Source organism: Lepidothrix coronata, unplaced genomic scaffold (assembly GCF_001604755.1).
Source record: "Lepidothrix coronata isolate B3197 unplaced genomic scaffold, Lepidothrix_coronata-1.0 Scaffold110, whole genome shotgun sequence".
In the NCBI taxonomy this organism is placed as follows: domain Eukaryota; kingdom Metazoa; phylum Chordata; class Aves; order Passeriformes; family Pipridae; genus Lepidothrix; species Lepidothrix coronata.
In genome coordinates, this window is record NW_016690290.1 from 1,153,244 (window position 1) to 1,174,396 (window position 21,153).

The following is a 21,153-nucleotide window of genomic DNA, read 5'->3' on the forward strand; positions in this document are numbered from 1 at the left end:
CCTAGAGCAGGGGTGGTGGGCTGGCAGCAGGAATGTGGTAACGTACCTCTGCCTGGCTTGTCATCCACAGGTGGTAGGAGGGTCTCCAACAGCACGGCCTCCTGTCCTGTTAGTGATGTCCTGGGATCTGCTGGGTTCTGATGGCTTCTGTCACTGGGGATCAGCTCAGGTCTTTCAAGGCAGCAGCCAGCCAGGTCCTGTGGTAAACAGTAGAAGAAGGGCAGTGGTCTTGGTGCAGCACCTCCTCCCTGCACGTGCTCTCAGGCTCTGTGCCTGCCCCACGTCCACTGCAGCAGGACTGTGCCATACTCACCACGAGGTGCAGCAGAGCTGTGCTGGTGCTTCCAGAGCCAGCCAGAGTGCTCAACTCCCTGCTGGAGGCTCAGCCCTGGCCTGCACCTGCTTGCCTGAAACTTCTCTTGGCACTGAGACACGGGTGTTCCTTCAGCTCATCCGAGCCAGACCGTGCAGGCCACAGGCTCGCAGTGAGCTGGGGAGAGTGTGCACCTCTCATTCCTCCTGCCTCTCCTGGGCTGGGAGAGGGGAGCTTTGGATTAAAGTCTCTAGTTCCAGGCCTGTTGCTGAAGACCACCACAGTGGTGTAAGACCACAGCTGGCAGCAGAGGAGCAGTGAGCCCAAAGCAAGGCCAACTGCTGATGAGTACTCTGCACCCTTTGCTGAGCAGGTGAGGTGTCCTGTGGGCTTGTCTTCATAAAGATACAGGAGCAACAGCCTTCAGCTTCAATCCCAATACACAAGGGTCAAAAAAGGATTCCCTGAGGCAGTTGGCAGGAATCCCTGCCCTTGCTTCCAAAGGGAAAGGTGTTTCAGCCCCCACAGGTGCCAGAGCAAGGGGACAACACTGTCCTGCACTCCTGTTGTGCAGAATTCTATAGCTCCAGGGTCAGTTCCATCCCAGATTACAAGCAGTTGTTCGGTTCTAGCTACTCCCTCCTGCACTGCTGAACGGGAAGCACAGCTGGGAGGTGGTTGTGCTGAGCTGCAGTTGCAAGATCTACACCATCTTCTTCACATTCTGTCTCCTTAAGATGGCTTCTCTGTGCACTACCAAGACTTTCTTGCTTAGTTTTAATCTTCCTTTGCTACTTACAAAGACAATGGGATGAAGCTAGAAACTAATCCTGAAGTAGGACAGGACTCTCTGAGTTACTGGTTTCTGAGGCACTCTGCTGCCTATTGGGGCAGCAGCTCTTCTTGGGGAGAAAGCAGTTCTTATTCTGAGCTGCTCCAGTTGAAAGAAACAAGTAATGGAAGCTTCAAAGAACAAAAACCCAAAATTATTTGTGTAGTTTTGAACCAAAGTGACAGATACCACAGTTATTGACAGCACAGTCTGCTGGGCAAAGTTGGGAGTAAATTAATTAACAAAATGAAGTTACTTCTTTGACCACATTTTGAGCCTATGAATGTGCTTGGCAGATCTTGGAACCGCCTCCCAGGAGACTGGGAGAAGCTGGGCTCTCTAGTTTGCTGCTTTTTAATAATAAATACTACACTAGAGGGCATAGCAGCCTCAGCTAGAGTGAGGCCCTATCTACCTGATCACACAAGGAACCACCTTTCTGCCTCCGGTGACTCAGAGTAATTTAGGAAGCCAGATTTGCAGTTGGTTTTCAAAGATTTAAAAATGAACATGTCTCTGCTCTCCCACCCTTCCTGTCCTAGGTCCCAAAAGCCAGAGGCTGGCACTGCACGTACAGAGGAAAGACTCCACACGCTGACATTTCAAATGATGTGAGCTGTGGGGGGAAGAGGGGTCTTACTTTACACAGCACCAGTAATGGGAGCCATCTCTGTAGAGAGACGGGTACAAACCCATATTTACAATTAGGTGTAGCTGCTTGCAAAGTACTCCATCATTATGGAGAGGAATATGAATATAAGACATATACATACCTACAAAATTAATAAGCAGGACAATATAGAAAAATAGGCCCAAGAACCACAAGTGAACAGAGTTACAGAGGGGAAGCAACAGAGAACAGGAACTTCATACCAGGCAAGAAGCCACTGATGAGCTGGGCTGTACAAGGCCGTGCATTTCCCACCAGCTGACTGCACCTCCCAGCCTGGCACTTGAGGCAGGGCACCAGCAGCTTGCAGTTGTTTAAGCTTTGAGCTGTTCACATACTTCACAGCAAACATTTTGGGACTTGGTGCAGGGGGGGCAGGCTCAGTTTATGCCAGCTTGCTACTGCACACCAGCTTTATTTCAACAGGCAACTGCAAGCCTGGTATCACCTCAGCTCACAGGATGTGCATTTTTCATTTGGTAGATGGAAGTTGGCTTTACAGGAAAATAAAGTACAAATTTGTTGTCAGAAACTTAGATGGGGGAAATCAGTGTTATCAGAGGACTGGACAGTGAGCAAAGGACTGACCTTGCCAGGAGCAAAACAGAGCTGGGAATGGCAGTGCCTGGTGCGAAGTCCTGAAAATCAGGCTGATGGGAAAGCTGCTTTCTGATCACAGCCACTCTCTTATCATTAAATGGAGTACATAAAAATAAGCAAGCAAGCATTAGGATTTTGAACATTAAGAACAGGAGGTTGAAACAGTGGGAACAGGTACAGCAGGTGGCAGAAAGCCCAGCACTTATGCCAGGAGACTGTTCCATAATCAAGTCTGAGCTCACCTGCTTAGAACAGCATGGGTGGCTCACCACCCCTTTACCAAGGAGCTGGATTTGACTAACAGCAGGCTCTTAAAAGGATTCAAATGAGCTACTGCTGTGGATTTGAAGTGACAGTGGTCTGTACTTCCACAGCACAGTTCTCTGTATGGAAGGGACTGAATCAGTGGCAAGGGGCAGTTCTGGGGATTAAAACACATTGTAAGAATTACATTCCCCACTCACCTGGTCACGTGCTCACCAACTGCTCTCTAACAAACAGTGGCTTGATGGTTTTAATTCAGTAGTGGCTCGTAAGAGACAGACCAGTTACAGGACACAAATCCTCCTGACAGCCCCAAGAAGTGACCCAAGAACTCCATTTCACCGGGATGGGCCGACTCCTCCCCACCTGTGTCACAAACCCCGACCTGCACAGCAGCAGGTGTGATGCACAGCACAGAACGAGGAGCACCAGGGCTCAACCTCCACCCTGGGCAGGATATTTTTAGCTTCTAAAGAAATCTGCTTTGGCAAAGATCCAAAAACACCTTCAGATCTAAGATAGAGAGCCTTACTGTAATATTGTAATCCAATTCAAAGAGATTCCGCAATTAAACAGGTTTGAGCCAGGAACCAAATGAGTTTTCTGTACCTTCTTCTTTTGATCCCATTAGGTACTGCCAGCTCTTCATGAGTATGCACCAAGCTTGGGTGTGTAGTTTGTTTCTGTTGTTCCTGAAATGCACCCTTGCCCACCTCAGGAGCTGCAGTTTTTCCAGCTGTAGCACAGAACCAGTAGCTGGAAGCAAAACTTCCTGCAATCCAGGCGTGGGGAAGTGTCGGATATGAAACAGAGCACTTCCTACCTGCACACATCATGGAACTGGATGGCTGTCAAAGGTCTGGCTTAAAAGCCAGCAAGGAGCCAGCACCCTCTGGTGCTTCTAGTGCACTGCACTGCAGTTTCCCTGAAGAGCCACACATCCCTGCAATGAAACCCGGGATTCTCCAGCACGGGGAGTTCAAGTGCACAGAGACCATGCAGCAAAAGCCAGAGAAGTGGTTTGGGTTGGATTTTTTCAACAAATAAACTTAACACTACACATCTCCCCAGCTAAATCAAAACAAAAGCACTCAAGTCAGTTTATGCTTTAATGGAAAAGGTCAATGCCTTAACTACAAAATATATATAAATACATAAATAAGTTACTGTAAGAAAAATAACTGCTTGAACATTATACCTCTGTCTTGCATAAACACCACATCTGCACTTAAGCTCTGATGCTCTCCCCATGAAGCTTTGGCCCACATATTTTCCAGCTGACAGCTTAACTACAATGCTACCTTTGGAATTCCTTCCCCCTACGGTGGAGTAGGAGACTGAATGAACTGCTTGTCACCCATTATGTGCCTCTGTGCCACTGCTGCTCCCTCCTTAGGAAGAGGCTGTTCCCACACGCATTATCCTGAACAGGGTGTTGAAGTTGTTGCTTCTTATTGCATCCCGACAAGCACTTATCACCTGTGTTTTGGGTTTGCCAACTGCAAAGAGACAAAAAGGAAAGTTACTGAGTAGGAAACTGGTAAAAATGCTTATTCGATCCAGTCTCAAAATTGAGGGATTTCTTCCAGATATTTTTTAAACACATGGTGAAACACCTCCTTTTTTCTAATACATAAATAAAAACCTTTCTTTAAAGAACAATCATCTGTAGTTCTGTTTTAGGAGAGCTTAAAGGACTCACTGGAAGGGGAATGCTATGGACAGAAAAGTACCTCCTTCCCAAAAGACCTACAGGACTGATAATACAGATAAAACAGCCCTGCTTAAGCTGGTAGTTGCTTTTTTTTTAAAGCAGAATTATAAACTAAGAACTGAAATACTACTTTTAGAATTATGTTCAACAGAACTAGGAATTTCTGTATCATTCAGAAAGCTGGAAACTACTTTAAACTGTTCTTTCTAAAACTGTGATCCCAGAATATACTGGATGCTCACAGTTGACTGGCACAGGCAATGGGCTACGACTGAAAAAAGGAAGATTATTTCTACTACTTGAGTTTCGGGCCAAAAAGCCTGAGGTCACTTAACTAACCCAGGTGGCCTCTGGGACACATCCCATCTGCCTCACCAGGGCCTGAGACTCCCTGATCCCTCCAAAATCACAGACTCACCCCGCAGCCGCCCAGCCCTCTGGATCGCCTGGTTCACAGCCTTCAGATTGTTCAACAGCTCCGTGTGGTTGTTGCAACGAATTTTGTACTGATTTATTAAGTCTCTGTTCAGGTCATACAGCTCAATGTACCGTGTCTTCATGTTTTTCCTGGGGGAACAATTGGTCCAGTTATTTGCGTCTCTGTGGACAAGAAAGTCACTCCTGGTTTGTCAGTGTAAAGGTGCAGCAATACGTGGCTGTGATGGCTACCACAGTCTGCCAGCTATGAGACAACAGACTTGGCTAAACATGCCAGTTATACTCATCATTTTACTTCTAAAAAAAAGTGGTCTATTGCAGTTATTTTACCCAGCAAAACAAGGTGGAGATGCCACTTTCCTCAGTGAAAGTACCACTGCCCTGCAGTAGCTCAGACACTGTTGCTCTTCACAGTGAAGCTCAGACATTAGCAGAACACAGCAAACTGGAGAGAAAACACACCTAACATTTCTTGTTGTTCTAGAAAGTTCACATACCACAGACAGCTTTTCCTGCCTTCTTCCCTTCATGTATCTTTTCTAACGTATCTCGCCATCTTGAAGTAGATTCACCTCACCTGCTCTACACTAAGCCCTACCCTTGCCCTCTCGCTTTGCCTTGACTGGTTTTCCACCCAAAGAACGAGACAAGGTTCAAAGACAGCTCATGGTGGGACCAGCAAAGGTACAATTCTACATCAAAAGCTGTAACTAGGCAACTCCTGTATCACATCAATAGTTTTTTGTGCTCTTTTCTGCCTGAAAAGCAAAGACTGGCTGTTCTAAACCCAAAGCACACGAGCTAGGCAGCAGTGGCTCACATGTCTCCCAGGAGCCGTGCGTCCTCCGCCTGGACCAGCATGCTGCGGATGAGGTTGGAGTGTTCAGCCATGTCAGCAGTGAGCCTCTGATTCACAGCGTGGTGTTCATCCACCTGTCCAAGGCAAGCAGCTCCTGAGCAAGGGTCCTGGGCACCCTGGGCACACAGGCTAAACCCTGGCCCAGTGAAATAGGAAATAACATCACAACTTAACTACCAGCATCCCTGAGACCATTCTCCTTCCCCTCACCCCAGCTGCCAGAGCAGCACCTTGGCCCCTGGAAGGGGGTGAGCAGGCTGAGATACACATTTCATGCCCTAACCCAAACTCCCAGACAACACATCTACATCATCCTAAACAACAGACAGCTGGGGTCCACGGGCCTGTTCTACAGAACAAAGAACAGACCCAAAGTCGAGGGTGTCCCACAGAATATACAGCAAGCCACCGCTGGGTTGGTTTCCACAAAGATAAAGCAGTTTAGAGATCCCCTCATAAAATGCTCCCAGTGACTGCTCATCTGCCAGCTTAGAAATGCCCAGTGCCTCCTCACCTTCACCAGCACCTTCCGCAGCTCCTCAAAGTACGCGGGAAAATCTGCTTCCACCTGCAGATCCTCAATGGCCAGGAAGGAGGCCAGGGACTGCACAATGTCCCCAGCCAGATCAATGTCATCTGTGTTGATGGAAATCTGGCAGAAAGGAGAGAAAGCACTTCAGCACTCCTCCATGCCAGAACATCTGCCAGCACCTCAAAGCAGGTCCTTTACCAAGAGGCAAAACTGTTGCATGGGCAAGCTCTACAGCTTCCAGGAGACAAGGAGACACCGATCTCAAAGGGGCTTTTATTCAGGCTTGGGATAGAGAGGCATCTGTGTGCACAAAGGACCAGTGCAGAAGTTACAGGCAACCTTTGTGCCTCACATTATGGCTCCCTGAAACCAGGCTGTGAGGAAACAAATACCCTCCTTCCTACAGATCTGCAGGCTAAGAAGTTTACTTCACTAACAGGCCCTGGGATTTTACCCACTAACAATAAACAGACCCAAAAGTTTCCAAAAGCAACCCTATAACATGAGTACTTTCTCTGCTTGTTCAGTTGTCCCTCACCCTTAAGTTTCACTGGATTATAATTAGGAGAGTTTCCCCTTGCCCATGAAGGTACTCACCTCTCCACCAGGCTTGATTTTGATGCAAAGCTGACCTGCATTACGAAGGGAGGTGAAGCAAACCTGAAAGGGAGCACTCTGAAACTCTGCATCCTCTGGCAGCAAGAAGCTCTGATTCAGCCACATAACGATCTTGCAAAAATAAAATTAAGAGCATCAGCAATCCCCTGTGTGTAAAGCCTGGGGAACCACACAATGTCCCTGCACATGACGTGCACCAGGACACCCTGGAAAATTCATTTACTAAATTTCATCCCCTAATCCCATGCCATGAACCTTTCAGAATGAGGAGAGTTGAATCCTTGCACCAAAGCTGAATATTCCCAAAAGAATCAAATCCAACAACCAGAGACCACAGCCTAAGGACAAAACATAAGCCCAGGTCTGGAGACCAGAGAAAGCTGGGAAGCAAGGCTTGGTTCTACTGCAAGAAGTTAAAACTTTGTTTCATCTTGTTTTTTGTCCTGGCCATTTAATGCAGTAAAGGTCATGGAAATATGGCAGAGTCCTACAGTGAGGAAAACGACCAGCTCTAATTACTGCCATCCTACAATTCAGATCTTCTGGAACCAAAGCTACAACACTGCTGCTTATCTGTTTCCAAAGCGAGCCATTACCTGGGCACTCTGCTGCCTTTTTCCTGTTCCCTGCTCATTTACAAATTCAACACTCACTACCAGGCTCCTGCCCTTGGCATTCCATCAGCCAGCACACAGCAAACAAGATAATGTCTTAAACACCTTGTGATCTGAGGCCTTTAGTTCCTGCAGAAATTCCTGATGCTGGGAATGCCTCAACGGAGGCATCTTTTAGAGACAGAAAAAAAGCTGCAATACACAGGCTGTTCACGGAATAACCTTTCCTTTGCTATTGGAAATGTCAAGCTGATTGCAAACCCTCCACCTGTGAAGGACTGCAAAACAGGAATCAGAGCAGAAACTCACCCTCTGTGGCCTCTCATTCGTGGTACAGTTCACAAAGCTCAGGGGCTCCGTGGCTGAGTCCGGGCTGCTCAGTGCATACATGGAGAAGCGGGGCAGCTGTCTGGTCAGCTCAAACACGTGGAACTGGGTGCTGGCAGCAAGCCAAAGGGAAAACAGAGACACTTACTAACACAGCAGGGATTCACCTATTGCAATGGTTCCTGGTTCTTTTTTAGCTGGGTACTGGTATCAGCAGCCTCCAGTTCCATAATCAGCTGCTTACTGCTTCCCAGGAAGAAAGACCAGAACTCAGAAATTCCAGGCTTATCACAGGTTGTAAGACTCCTCCCCACTGCTGACATTTTTAATAATCCTTCCACTGGAACATACTCTCTAGGCTAATGCATTTACAATTTTACTATGTGATTGGGTATTTCCTTTCCAAGTTCACTGAAGTCTTACTAAAAGCAAAATAAAGACAAATGGAGAAAACAAAAAGGGAATTCAGTCCCACACATTCTTTCTGCAGTGGATGGCTCGCTCTCAAAACCCACCTCCCCACCCAGGGATTTGAGGGCATTCAGACTTTATCTGAAGAGCTCAGCATCACAGGTGCAAGAGTGTTTTTAAGAAAGCATTCCAGCTCTCCTTCCAGTAATAGAACAAACGGTGCACTTCACAAGGGACAAGCCTGAAGCCAGGTCACTGCTGTGTCCTGGTCACACAGTGAGCCCTGGAGAGCAGCAGGGATCCCAACTCACCTGTGCCGGTAACCCACAAAGGCTTTGATGTGCAAATCCACGGGGACATCTTTGGGTGGAGTAAGGGGAACACGAACACAGCTCGAGAGGTTCTGCAGACTGGGGTGCACCACGTGGCTCTCTCCTTCAAATATGCCCTCAGCAAAGATCAGCACAGCACGGATGATTGTGTCTTAGCAACAAGGAAGAAAAAGCGGTTCCTAAATTAAAAGCTGTCCTCTGGCAACAAACTCACCACTATTTTCAGAATTCAGCATGGTAAACTCTCTATACCCCCTCCTCTGAATTGTGAAAACATGCCAGGTGACCAGGACCACCACATCTGGGCCTAACTGCATGGCTGGTGTTAGGTAAATTTGCTATCTTGGGGTAGCTCCAGTCTGCATATAAAGCCAGCTGAAGTCCAGTTGCATTCACACAACACTCTCACTAATGCAGCTGCAGGTTAATGTTTACAATCAACACAAGGAGTGCTGCAGGGATCACCAACACTGGTTTCATCCAAGTTAAATGTTAATTGCCTTGGAATATAACAGATAACAAGAAGCAAATTCCATCAAACTCCTTTCCCCTGAGACCCAACAAAGGAACACAGCTTGATTCAAAACTCTGTGCAAGGAAAGAAACCACAAAGGGGACATTATAGACAACAAAGGGGAGACATGCAAACCATAAGCTAAATATAACTAAAAATTTGCATGAATTTACATGAAATGAATGTCAAAGGTTGCAGGTTACCACTCACCATTTGTGGTGGAAATACACAGCTCCACATGGGCAGACTGGCTGTCAGAGCCCAGATTAACTGAGAGGGCTGTCTGGAGTTGGGTGTTTGCTGGAATCACACCTCTCTGCCCATCAGCTTCCTTCAACTCAGTGTTCAATTCAGCCTGTTAGAAAACACACACCCTTCAGTATCAGAATTTCAAGATTTCCAGTCAAGAAACCTAGAACACAGACACATAAGTAAGTTCTCTTTTCCTGCAGAAGAAGGTCTCATTACAGCAATGCCCAGACACTTCACACAGCTGTGAGTGGCAGCTGCATTAGGCACAGAGCTATGGACGCTTGGATGCAATTTTTTTGGGTGCTTTACCGTTGATGGAGCTCAGCTCTGTACCCAAACCTGTACTCAGAAAAGCACTTAACATATATCAGTTTTAAGCACAAGCTCATAGAATTCCAAGCTTTTGCTATGGTGGTTGTTTGCTGTTCAATTACGAGTTTGCTCTTTCCTCAGACTATCTTTGAAACTCTTTATTTCTGCACGTTCACCATCAAGCCACAAGTGCTTTTCCTACACCCTGGCAGTGCTCCCAGCCCTCACCCAGTGACCTGATCCTCTCACACGATCCCCTCTGACTCCCAAGTTGGCTTACGCACTGAAAATTACAATTTGCAGTCACAAGCCAAGGCTGAAGGGAATCCAGCTCCAAACACAACTGCTCTGGCAAGAGGAAGGAGCAAGGAAAGTGTTGTCTATTAAAATACAAAAAGCAAGTTCTGAACTTGCACAAGGAACAAGCCAAATGCATAAGCAGGAACCCGCAGCAGACAATCTCGCTGCACCCTGACAGGTTACAGCTCTGACTTGTCTGGACTGCCCCACAACCACTTCCCAGATTACTCCAGATTTATAACAACGGGAGGTGTGTTTTGGTCCTACACATTATCTAAGTTGTACCTTTGCATTTTCCTCATAATTTCTTAATTCCAGCAGCAGATTTTGTTTCTTCTGACTAAGTTCTCGGATCAGATCCTGCTCAGCACTCGTATCCATTAGGTTTCCTTTCATCTCCTCCCCTCCTGGCAGATAGCCTCGGACTGTACAGAGACAAAACACAGCCAGTTTCAGCAAAGCCTTTCCCAGCCTCCCCAAAACTTTCTGTAACAAGACTCTCTTCTATCACCTCTGCAGAAGACACTAAATCTGGTTTTCAGATGGTACTACTCAGCTGAAGACCTGAGCATTGATTTAGACCCACAGAGGCTCTGGCTTTCTTGGTGATCAGGACAAGATAAATGCACATAAAAAAAAAAAAAAAAAAAAGAGTGAATTGCCAACCTGCCTTTAAGCTGTACTCACCTGGCCAGACAAGTGCAGCACCCAGTCCTTTTGCAAGAGGATTCCCACTACAATCATTCTTTCAGGTGCTTAGGCAAGTTTGCAATTATGGAAAATTAGTAAAATGTGTACCTGGATTTCTAGAGCTGGTCAGAGGGTTGCTGTCTGGAAGGGACTGTAAGTCACTGTCAATCAGCCAGGAAACAAGATTTACCCACAGCAGTTTTTCCCCAAATCAAGGGATACTTCACCTCAAGGGGTACAACCTGTTTCCCAGTAGTGCAGTGGAGCACAGAGTTCTGGACATATCTCTAAGTGTCTGTGCAGACAGAGCACCTGAACAGATGATGAGACAAAGGCACTTGCTCTAAACTTCCATTTTGCTTTAGGGCTGTGTGCTGATTGCACCTGACAATGAAAGCCAGGGACAGAAGTCTTACACCTGCAAAGAATATGCTGCCTAACTGTGTATTACTGCTGCCCCACAAAAAGTTGCATTCAGCTTGCCCACTGATGAAAGGACACATTTTATTATTTCTGGGTGAATCATTCATTTAAAATGAGAGCAAGAGAGAAAACACAGTGCAATACAGAACACCTCATGTGAAAGGATGCTCTAATGACATTGCTTGTATAATCCCAGCCACACCAACTAGTAAGGCCTAAAGGGATCCCCATTGTGCCAAGGCTTGTTTACAATGGACCCATCAGAAAAGGATGGTCATGTTCAGTGATATAAACCTGCACAGCTCTGTAAGGATAAGGTTCTTCAGAACTGCCTACACTGCACCCCTTCTGTAAGCTTGGGAAAAAGGTTTATATGCTGAAGTCCAAGTGCAGCAAATCCCCACAGCCTGTGATTAAGACAGACACCAAAATACTATGCTATTTAACAAGGACAGGCTTTTGTTTCAAATGGGTTGTGCCAGACCTGCTTGTCTCAGGCCACTGACGCCAAGCAGTCGGATAATCACACCAGTGTCTTTCCTGGAGCCATCCCTGTAAATTCATGCTGAGCTTATTTAAATAATCTGTGATCATATTTGTTTCCTCTCACAGTAACTAGGTCTGACTTTTTGAATGCATGGTGGGATAAATCCAGCACTTCTCAGGAGAGCATTTTCCAGGAACCAAAGCACTGTTAACATCTAAAATTTCTAATATAAAAACCACCTGCAGAAGAAAACCAAAACACACACACCCTTAGCTCTCTAAACACTGTAGAGCGGCCAACAGAAAAAAAAAAAGATTTCCTATACATTCATCTATTATAATGTAGCCTGAAGAACCAGAGTCTGTCCTGAATATCATTATCTTTGCATTAGGATGGGGCTTCTTCCATTAGACAAATGAATTTTGATGGCTTCTTGGATCATAATGAAACACACACCGACTCTCACAGAGAAGGTGATATTCAAAACCCCGTTTCCAGACAGAGTAACTCAAAATTCCCTTAACTTCACATAAAGCCGAGGGAATTTGGCACACAAAATGCTGGAAGCAAAACAATGTTTAGCTAATCTGAGATGATGTGATGTGCCTGATATTATTGTGTATTAAATTAATATCCTGAACAACTCTCTTACCTTCCCCATCAACCGAACAGCAGATTAACTGGGTGCTCCCATCCATCCTGTAATCCCCCTCCACCACTCCTGCAATTGAGGAAGCAAAGTTGTCCTTAAAGATGACCTCTCCAGTGCGGTCACTGCGGGCATCAACCTGCAACAACAGCAAAGAGTCCCAAGCCTCAGCATGAACAGAAAGGCCAGCTCCAAAACAGGCATCATGCCATCCTCTGAGCTGTTAACTGAAGGCCAGCTCCACTCACAGAACTGCAGGTGAAGCTGCAGCTCTGCCGATCCGAACACCACGCGTGAAAAAAACACCATCCAGAAACGACCTCCAGGCAGACTCAGCTAGAGGGAACTGCTCTTCAGAGATGCTTCCCTAAGTTACACACAAGGAAGGAAAGGAAGGGACTGCAAGTCTGCACTGGGAAGGCTATGCACATATGAATGCAGCAATGATGGGACTAAACCAGAAACAATGCAGTATTTACAGCCTGTCCTCCTGGCTGCAGCCCTTGTGCGGGGAATTATTTTTATACACAAATACCACAACCTTCAATTACCTCTCATTGGAGAAGAAGGGTGAGGGGGGCTCAGTTCTGTGCACTGTGTATTTTCCAAAGCACAGCTCCCAGCATTACTCTTTCTAGGAGCTATGAACTGTTTTAGATCAACAAGCTGGGTAGAGACTGCCAGTGGAAAAGAACAGGAGTAAAGCAAGGAGAGGTTCTCTCTTTAACAATCACCTAATCCAACATAAGTTGCAACATATCTGGGCTCCAGACTGCCAGCTTGATATGAAGTTATTAAATTCCCCCAGGCTAATGACAGTAATGAGAGGTGTGAAGAAAAAGCATAGCTTCACAAAAAAAAACTGGCAAGCTGCATCCAGGAGGGATGTGGCAGTTAAAACAGTCATTTCTGACAAAGGGGAATACCAAGGAACAGGTTTAAAAGACTAAACCTGAGCTGTATAGAATGCCTTTACATAAAATTAAATAATGCTTGATTAATCCTGCCACAGCCGAGACTGACGCTGCTCTCCTGTTACATAACTGCTCTGGCTTCCCTGTAGTTTGGGAACACTCAGGCAACACTGCAGAGGATTATTACCATGTCCTAAAGACACACCTGAAAAGAGACACTCAGGAGCTTTAGGATGTGGCATATGATCCCTGCTGCCACAGAAACAACTTGCCACACCTTTGCAACTGACTCTGAGCTAAGCAGGGGAAGCAGCTTTTCTCTGATCTTGCACTTGGCACTGGACTCACCAGCCAAACTGGGTTTATTGCAATAGATCTTCAGTGCTCGGCTTTCTTTTTAATCTTTTGGATTGCTGTTCCTCAGACAATTTAACAGCCTCGATCAAACACAGTTTCCATACCTACAGCTCTTCATTTCCCCCCTGTATAAACTCACCTTCCCATTGGACCAGCCAGTGATCAACTCAGGCACTCCATCAGAGTTCAGGTCAAATGCATGTATGCTCATTGCCTGGTTTTTTGACTGAGCACAGAAAAGAAAGAACAAATTAGGCTTGAGTATGTTTTCTGAATAGCACATGCTTGACACATGCAAGACTGGACTATGAGGCTACAGAGATTAGAGAAAGAAACACAATACTGTGTCTTAACAGGCAGTTTGAGCATTGCTATCTCTCAGGCCACACACACGTGTGAAATCTTAGCCCTTGCATTACAAATCTAGTCCACTGCTCTCAAAGGACCTGACTGTTCCTTTAAATGCATTTCCATCCAAGCAGATGATTAAACTCACAAAAACAAACCATAAAAAGGCAAATTCTCTGGAAAAAAAAAATCAGGTCTTCAACACTGTCATAAAATGAGACCACCAAGGACAGCCATGAGCCTCTTCCTACCACCTCCTAGGGAATCTTTTCTTATTACTATTAAATATACTGTTCTAATCTGTGTCATATTAAGAATATTAAAGTGGGCATCAGGAAAGGATCTTGCCAAATTGATTTGCTGGAGCAGCAAACTGCTGCTGATGAGAAAAAGTAACTTTGAACACAGACAATGCAAGATTTCAGTCTCTGAAAAACAGTTTATTGATTCAACAATACAGCCAGAGGCATTTTCTAACATGAATTCAAATTTCTCTCTTACTTTAACAACCCTGTGAAGTTAAAGAATCCCTAGGTGTATGGTTGTATCCAGGTTGTTTAAGCCATCACCAACAGCCCAAAAGGAACTGACACAGTATTCATTTTGCATGTACCCATAAAAACAGCAGACTTTGTAAGAACAAAGTTACACTAAGTTCTCTGCTCAAAATTCATCTGAGGAGGCAGGATAACATCAGGATGACCTGAGATCAGGTACCAAGTCTCCTAGCAGCCTTCAAGTTTGCAGTGATGCTATTCCAACCCTGGACTAACCTTAATCCTCCAGTAGCGGGCTGTCCTGTCGTACACTCCAACGGTCCCATTAGCAAGAGCGTAACCAAAGCGACTGCCATACATGGGGCTGAGGGCAGTAATAGTCTTGTGGGGAAAGGAGGGAGAGAGAGGACACAGCAATGAAAACTTCTGCAACTTCAAGTAACAGGGAACAGGCTACACAATCTCTCATATGAACTCTACAGCACTTAAATGGTAAATCAGTCTGTTGCAGGAAGCACCGAGTACTGAAGATACTACTTTTTAAAAATCAGTTTGAAATCACCAAAGGCCTTGTAGGATTTCCTCACACAAGCTGCGTTCCCAGTGTTAGGACACACTTTAGCAAGGATTGCAGAACTGCCCTCAAACTATGTATTTTGCCCAAGTATTTCCTACCACAGACAGCAACTGCTCACAGGATTCCTGTGGTCACCAGTGCTAACACACTGTCAGTGAAAAACTAGTCCAAACACACAACAGTCCTTAAGCATGAGGAGCTGAGGATGTCAAAGGTTCAATTTTACCTGGGTTAGGAAAGCCCTACAGATATTATTGGTAGAAAATCTTTGCCCAAGATTAATGAGATAAAAATTAACAGCTTCCACACTTGGACTTCTTTGGAACACAACTGGAACACCAGGCTAGGTATTACCTGAATAAATAACAGCTCTGGGGAAACACCTGAGAGTCATAACTCGGCCTGTTTCTCACTCCTTCTAAGACCCATTCTTCATTAAGCTAAGGTTCTCAGTGTTTGGAAATGCAGGTTTTTCCATGCACTAGAGATTTTAATGTCAAGAGGAACAACTGCAACCATCTGTCTGGTCTTCTGTACAACGTAGCACAAGAGACTTCCTTCAATCAAATTCTTTACCAACTTCTTATTTAAACTCAGCTGACTGTGCTCCTTGGGATTTTTTAGCATAAAACATGCAAACCCTTTATCCTTTCCATGCACAATCTTCTCCACACTCTTTCCCAAGTATCAAACCCCTCTAAATTACAGGCAAAATGCAAACTGTTCAAGACTTCCAAACCAAGCACAGTGTATAAAGCTATTGTTCCCTGGATTTACCCTCCCAAAAAGAAAGGTTTAGGTGTAGCTGTGTCTTTCTAAATGAGAACAGTAGGACTGTAACAGGCCTCCTAAGACTCTGCAGGTGTGAATTTAAAACAATTCTACCGTGTATCTGGAAATAAATCACACATGAGAGTGAGGGACCTTTAGCTTCCCTTTAACCAGAAATCACCACATGACCAGACTGGCCACTGCATAGCAGGATGTGTTACAGGCCCAGTTCTAATTCTAGCCATAGCAAAAGCCTCCTTTCCTAGAACGGTGGATTTGTCTTTTATAGCTCTCCCTAAGTGGTTTAATAGCTAAGCCTTCTAGTCCCACCTTGGGCAGGGGGGAGACCTCAGATCTTTAAGCACAAAGGCCTGTAACATGCCCTTACTCTACCCTGGCTCCAGAAGGGCCATGAGAAGACTGAGAACACTCCTAAATGCTGTGAAAAGGCTTTTTTACTCCCTTCCAAGAAACCCAAATCTAACAGTGGAGGTCCTCTCTCAGTTCTTAAGCTAAAGAGCATCCCCTACACCTTTTATTTATCCCTCTGTAAACCCTTCTGCCCCATGCCTTACTTTAGTCACCACAGCCCTTCTTAGGCAGCCAGTGCATAACTCCAGCTGCAATACAAACTTCCAGTTTTGCCTGGGCATCCCCCTTCTGCCCTGCCACGCACTGTCTGGGTACACACAGGGGCAAGTTACATCATGATGATTGTGTCCACGCATTTGAGGAAATCTGCAGAAGAGATTGTTTTGCTCAGAGGACACTCAGAGCTTCAATCACAACCCAGTAACCTTAATCACCCTTGGACACGGCCCTGACTTTCAGCCAAACAATAGTCACTGTTCTCAGCTGGCTGAAGGTTTGTAAATAAACAGAGCAAAAAAACCCCCTGTGTAACGAAAGACATTATTAAACTCTAACTTTTGCAGTTCTAGCAGAATAGACACTGTGCCAAATAGTTAAGTAACTATTTAACTACACAATAAATCTGAACCAGAGAAGCTTTAGAGTACACAACGCTTTCAGCTCCATCAGCAACTATAATAAACATTAGCCACAAGTAATTTACCTCTGTCTCTGACATCTCTGCCACGATCTCATCTTCTTTAAACACCCGGATATCAAAATCTTCAGAGCCAACAAGAAGCTGAAAAAAAAAAAAGTGTATCTTAAAAATAGCTATTCAAGCTAAGGAAATAAAAAGAATATACACCAGGATCCAGAGGACAAACAAATATTCCAAGTCCAATGAAGAGATTTTGACAGATGTTTGAAAAGTTGCCAGTGGAGCAAAAGTTAAAAGATTTCAGAAGTCTCCTGTTGATCAAGTATTAGTTGCTCATTTTTTTTTGTCAAGCCAGTCTCTACAAAAGCATAGTGAAATATCTGGGGCAGGAAGGAGAAAAGATACTTTGGAACCCTAAGGCTCTGCTCTTTTCTTACTGTAGAAGATTCAGTGTTACAATTCTTACCTGCAATTATATATATATATATATTCCTATTGTTTGTCTCACGTCATATCAGCAAGATGTGTGTTTCAAGTTATCTTCATTTTAAATCAGCAAAGACTATTTCATTTCCCCATGTCACTATAAAGAAACAGGAGGACTGGATCTAAAGGCAAATTTCTTGATTTTACCAACTATAAGTGAAGCTTTCCACAGGACAGCTTCTTAAGAGCTCACTTTTACATCTAAGATGCTTGTGAGTTGTTTCTCTTAAATTCAAAACCGAATTTATTAAGCATATTCAAGAAATACCACTGAAAGAGATGCCTTGCAACTGATGATCACAGGTATTTCATTGTACTGCTCCTGGTGTAGGGAATTAAAAAGAGAGAAGTTTTCCACTACAGTTAGCAATCAGTGCACCAAAGCCAGGCAGCAGTGAAGACTCCAGATGTGACTAGTTTAGCCACCCAAGGAGTGCCAGAGCACTGCTGCTCCTTACACATTGACTCAGCATTTTGCATGTCACTGCCAGACCAGAGCCTGGGAAAGGCACAACTCCCACACAAGGATCACTTCAACTGGTAATATAAGTCAGGAATACCTGACAACCCAAGTTTTTTTATTATTATCATTTCCCTACAAGACCACAAGAACAGCTGAAGTAACGTGCAAATGGTTACAAACCTCAGTTTTGCCATCACCATCAAAGTCACACAGTGCTAAGGAACGAACGTTGTCTCCAGTAACCTGAAAACAGAAGGACAGTCCTCAGTGCTGGTGATGGCTGTCAGAAGCTGAATTGGTTTTATTATCTCAACTGCAACAGAACAGTTGACACAGCCAACAGTGCTCAAGCAACATCTGAGAGCACTGAATGCACAACCAAAATACAATTTAAGGTCTGAGATAAATTAAGGAAGATCAACAACCAAATTAATACTCACACATAAAAACACCCAAGATGAATTAGTGTCATTGAAAGAATCTTCTAACAACTTCAAAACCATGATGCACAGCCTTACCGTCCAAAAACGGTCATTTCCTTCATAATCAAAGCCCTGCAGGGCACAGTTCCCACCAATAATAGCAAGTGGAGGTGAAATATCTCCAAGCTTTCCAAGAACTATTGCATTGGCTCCATCTGAAACCTACAGAGAAACATCAAAGGAAAAAGAAACAGCAGACAATAAGACATCAGAGTACACAAATCAAGGAGAGAGCCTCCAACATTATCACTGTCGTTGTAGCTGAGCTCTGAATGCCTGTTAATTTTTTTTAATTTTGTCTTGCTTGGTGATGTGTGACATATTATGAAAATTTGCTCTCGCACACACAGACATACATCACATTCACATCTTTATTTTGAAATATTGCAGATATTCTACAGACAAAATGTTCTGAATACAGTAGTAGAATTAATACATGGAACAGAAGCACAATTAATTGACAATGTAATGTAGAAACTGCGATCTTTGGAACGGAAAGAAACAGAAAACAATGGAGATACTAAAAAAAAGCAGACAGTTAAATTGAACTTGCCTCTCTGTAAAACAAATCTGAGTTGTTATACACATCATAAGCCAACAAATTAGTCTGTGTTCCGACCAGAAGACAATCATAACCCAGCTGAGGGTTCAGCACTCCCGAAGCCAGACAAGTGATCCCTTGATTAATGTTGAGAAGAGAAATGTCCGAATCTTGGTTACTTGGCACCATTCGGTTTGTGCTTGTTCTCTGCCCTCGGGCATGAGGATTGTGAATAAAAACCTGTAGAAACCAGGATATAAATATTAACACAAAGCATGTATCTGTGTATACAAACAGTAAAGACTATTGTTTGCATAATAAATGCGATGGGGAAGAAGGGCATTCACTTAACCTAGGTGAAGACAAAAGACTGGGGGTTTTGCTGACAATAATATTTCTCACAGTTATTCTTTAACCTATACCAGAAAAAGGGAAATGGCAGGAAAAACTGCTCTGGCCAGTGGAGTTGTGACACCATTGTTTTGTTTGTTTCTGAAAATGACAACTGAGGAGTCTTCAGAGTAAGGCAAAAAAAAGCAAACCAAAGGGAACAACAACAAACTAAACAAATTACATCCAGCTGGTAACAGTGTTTGCAAAACACCCCAAACATTTAGGACAATTTAGCTGGTACATATCTGTAACCTCCATCTGTGGGTGAGCATGGTTAATTTAAAAAGGAGCCTGTGATAAATAAGGTTTTATTCTCACTGACCAAATATTCAGTCACTGTAATTATCTGGAGCCAAGTCAGAGGATCTCAGGATATTATGCTCAACAGCTTTGCTTTATGGCTGTGCAGTCTGTGCCTTGGACAAGCCCACGTTTGGTGCTGTTCCTAAAGGCTCCAAGATAATAACGCTGGGAAGCATCAGAGATGAACCCTGTTTGTATTTACAACCACCTAAGTGCCTCTGTGGGTTGATGCTTCAACCTGTGTTTTGTTAATTATTCAGATTGTAGCTAACCCCGTATGTTTACGGTTCACACTCAAACAGGGCACAGGAGATGCAGTCTGTGCATCACCCACAGAAACCTCAGCACTGCTGCCGTTATCAGCACCGAGCTTGGTGTGTACCAGTGCCAGGGCTCACTGCTGGGACTGAGAACTGTATGATAAAATTTACGGCTTGAAAAAAAAAAACCCAGACTGCTAGAAAATGTGAAAGTTTCCTTGGCAACTTGGGTTCGTTGAGTGGGTTGCGTTGGAAGGGACCACTGGAGCGGGGACCACTCCAAGAGAGTCCCCAGAACGTGTTGCTCTGGACTGTGTCCAGAGAGCTTTTGAATACCTCCGGGCAGGAGACTCCACAGCCTCTCCACAGTGCCAGTGCCCAGCCGGGTCACCAGCTGTTAATGTTTGCGGTCTCCCCGCTGCCGCAGAGGCTCCGAGCACCGCGCCCGCACACAGCCCCGGCTCCTCGGGGGGACGCTCGGGCCTGCGGGGGGCGAGGGACACGAGCCGCCAGCCCCCGGCCCGGCTCCCCCGGGGCCCGGGGGGATCAGCGCGGCTCCCGCGGCCGCTCCTGCCCCGTTACCTTGCCCGCCTGCGTGGCGGCCGCCAGGCAGAGGTGCGTCCCGTCGTACCGGCCCAGCGCCACCATGCGGGGCAGGATCTTGTGGTTCAGCTTCAGCGTGAACACGGGCACCAGCATGATGGGAGCGGGGAGCGGAGCGGGCACGGCGGGGCACGGAGGGACACGGACGAACACGGGGACCGGGCCGGGCCGCGGGACCGCCCCACACGCGGATCCGCCGGGCCCGGCACCGGCACCGCCCCGCGCACGCGCGGCCGCCGCGTCAGCGGCGACGGGCGAGACCAACGGGGGGGATCTGGGGGGGGAAGGCCGAGGGTAAATGGGGGAGCGGGGGAGGTGGGGCTGGGAGCTGTGGGAGACGGGGGGCCTGAGGGGCAGCTGGGGGAGATGGGACTGGGACTGGGACTGGGACTGGGACTGGGACTGGGACTGGGACTGGGACTGGGACTGGGACTGGGACTAGGGGGGGGGCAGTTCCAGGAGCAGGAGTTGGACTGGGGGGGCAGTTGCAAAGGTCTGGGAGCTGGGGATCAACTGCAGTGTAGGACTGGGGGATGTAGGGGGGCGATCACAAAGGCCGGGGGGGTAACTGGAGGTGTGAGGGGGCATCTGAGGGAGCTGCGGTGGGGAATTAGGGGGCCAGGAGAGCAAACGCAGAGGTCAGGAGAGCTGAGGGACAGTTTGGGATGCAGGGGGCAGTTAGGGGAGATGGAGGGCAATTGGAGGTGTGGAACTACGGGGGGCATTTCCAGAGGTCAGGAGAACCGGGGGAGCAACTGGAAGTGCTGGGGCAGCTGGCGGAACTGGGGGCAGGAGGTTAGAGACAATTGCCCCCTGGGCAGCCGCAGGGGTCCCCAACACCCCCATTGCCACCTCGTCCGGCTCCTCTGTGGGGTCAGCACCCAGCTGGGGCCAAGGGGTGCCTCATCTCTGTCCCCAGCCCCCTCGCCTCACCAGCTCCACACTTGCCCTTACTCACACCTTCCCTCACAGCACAGGGGTGTAAACCAGCAGTA

General features: G+C 46.1%; 1 protein-coding gene across 1 annotated transcript; it reads right to left on the minus strand.

The window, feature by feature from the left end:
* Positions 1 to 3,770: 3,770 nt before the first annotated feature.
* On the minus strand, positions 3,771 to 20,341 carry BBS2 (Bardet-Biedl syndrome 2). The gene is made up of 17 exons (XM_017824360.1): positions 20,138 to 20,341; positions 18,612 to 18,839; positions 18,095 to 18,220; positions 17,757 to 17,819; positions 16,691 to 16,768; positions 14,544 to 14,648; positions 13,562 to 13,648; positions 12,155 to 12,290; positions 10,188 to 10,327; positions 9,249 to 9,393; positions 8,504 to 8,675; positions 7,764 to 7,893; positions 6,820 to 6,951; positions 6,205 to 6,342; positions 5,652 to 5,764; positions 4,812 to 4,960; positions 3,771 to 4,178 (listed from the first exon to the last, which is right to left on the minus strand). The coding sequence occupies exons 1-17, from the start codon at positions 20,252 to 20,254 to the stop codon at positions 4,072 to 4,074; spliced, it is 2,166 nt and encodes a 721-aa protein (XP_017679849.1). The 5' UTR covers positions 20,255 to 20,341; the 3' UTR covers positions 3,771 to 4,071.
* Between the last annotated feature and the right edge of the window lie 812 nt (positions 20,342 to 21,153).

Excerpts from the sequence above, each read along its gene's own strand:
- BBS2 (XM_017824360.1), bottom strand. The coding sequence starts at position 20,254 with ATGCTGGTGCCCGTGTTCACGCTGAAGCTGAACCACAAGATCCTGCCC. Across the intron at positions 12,291-13,561 it reads CTGGCTGGTCCAATGGGAAG|GTTGATGCCCGCAGTGACCG; the intron begins GTGAGTTTATAC and ends CTGTTGTTGCAG. Across the intron at positions 7,894-8,503 it reads TTTGTGGGTTACCGGCACAG|CACCCAGTTCCACGTGTTTG; the intron begins GTGAGTTGGGAT and ends GCTTGCTGCCAG.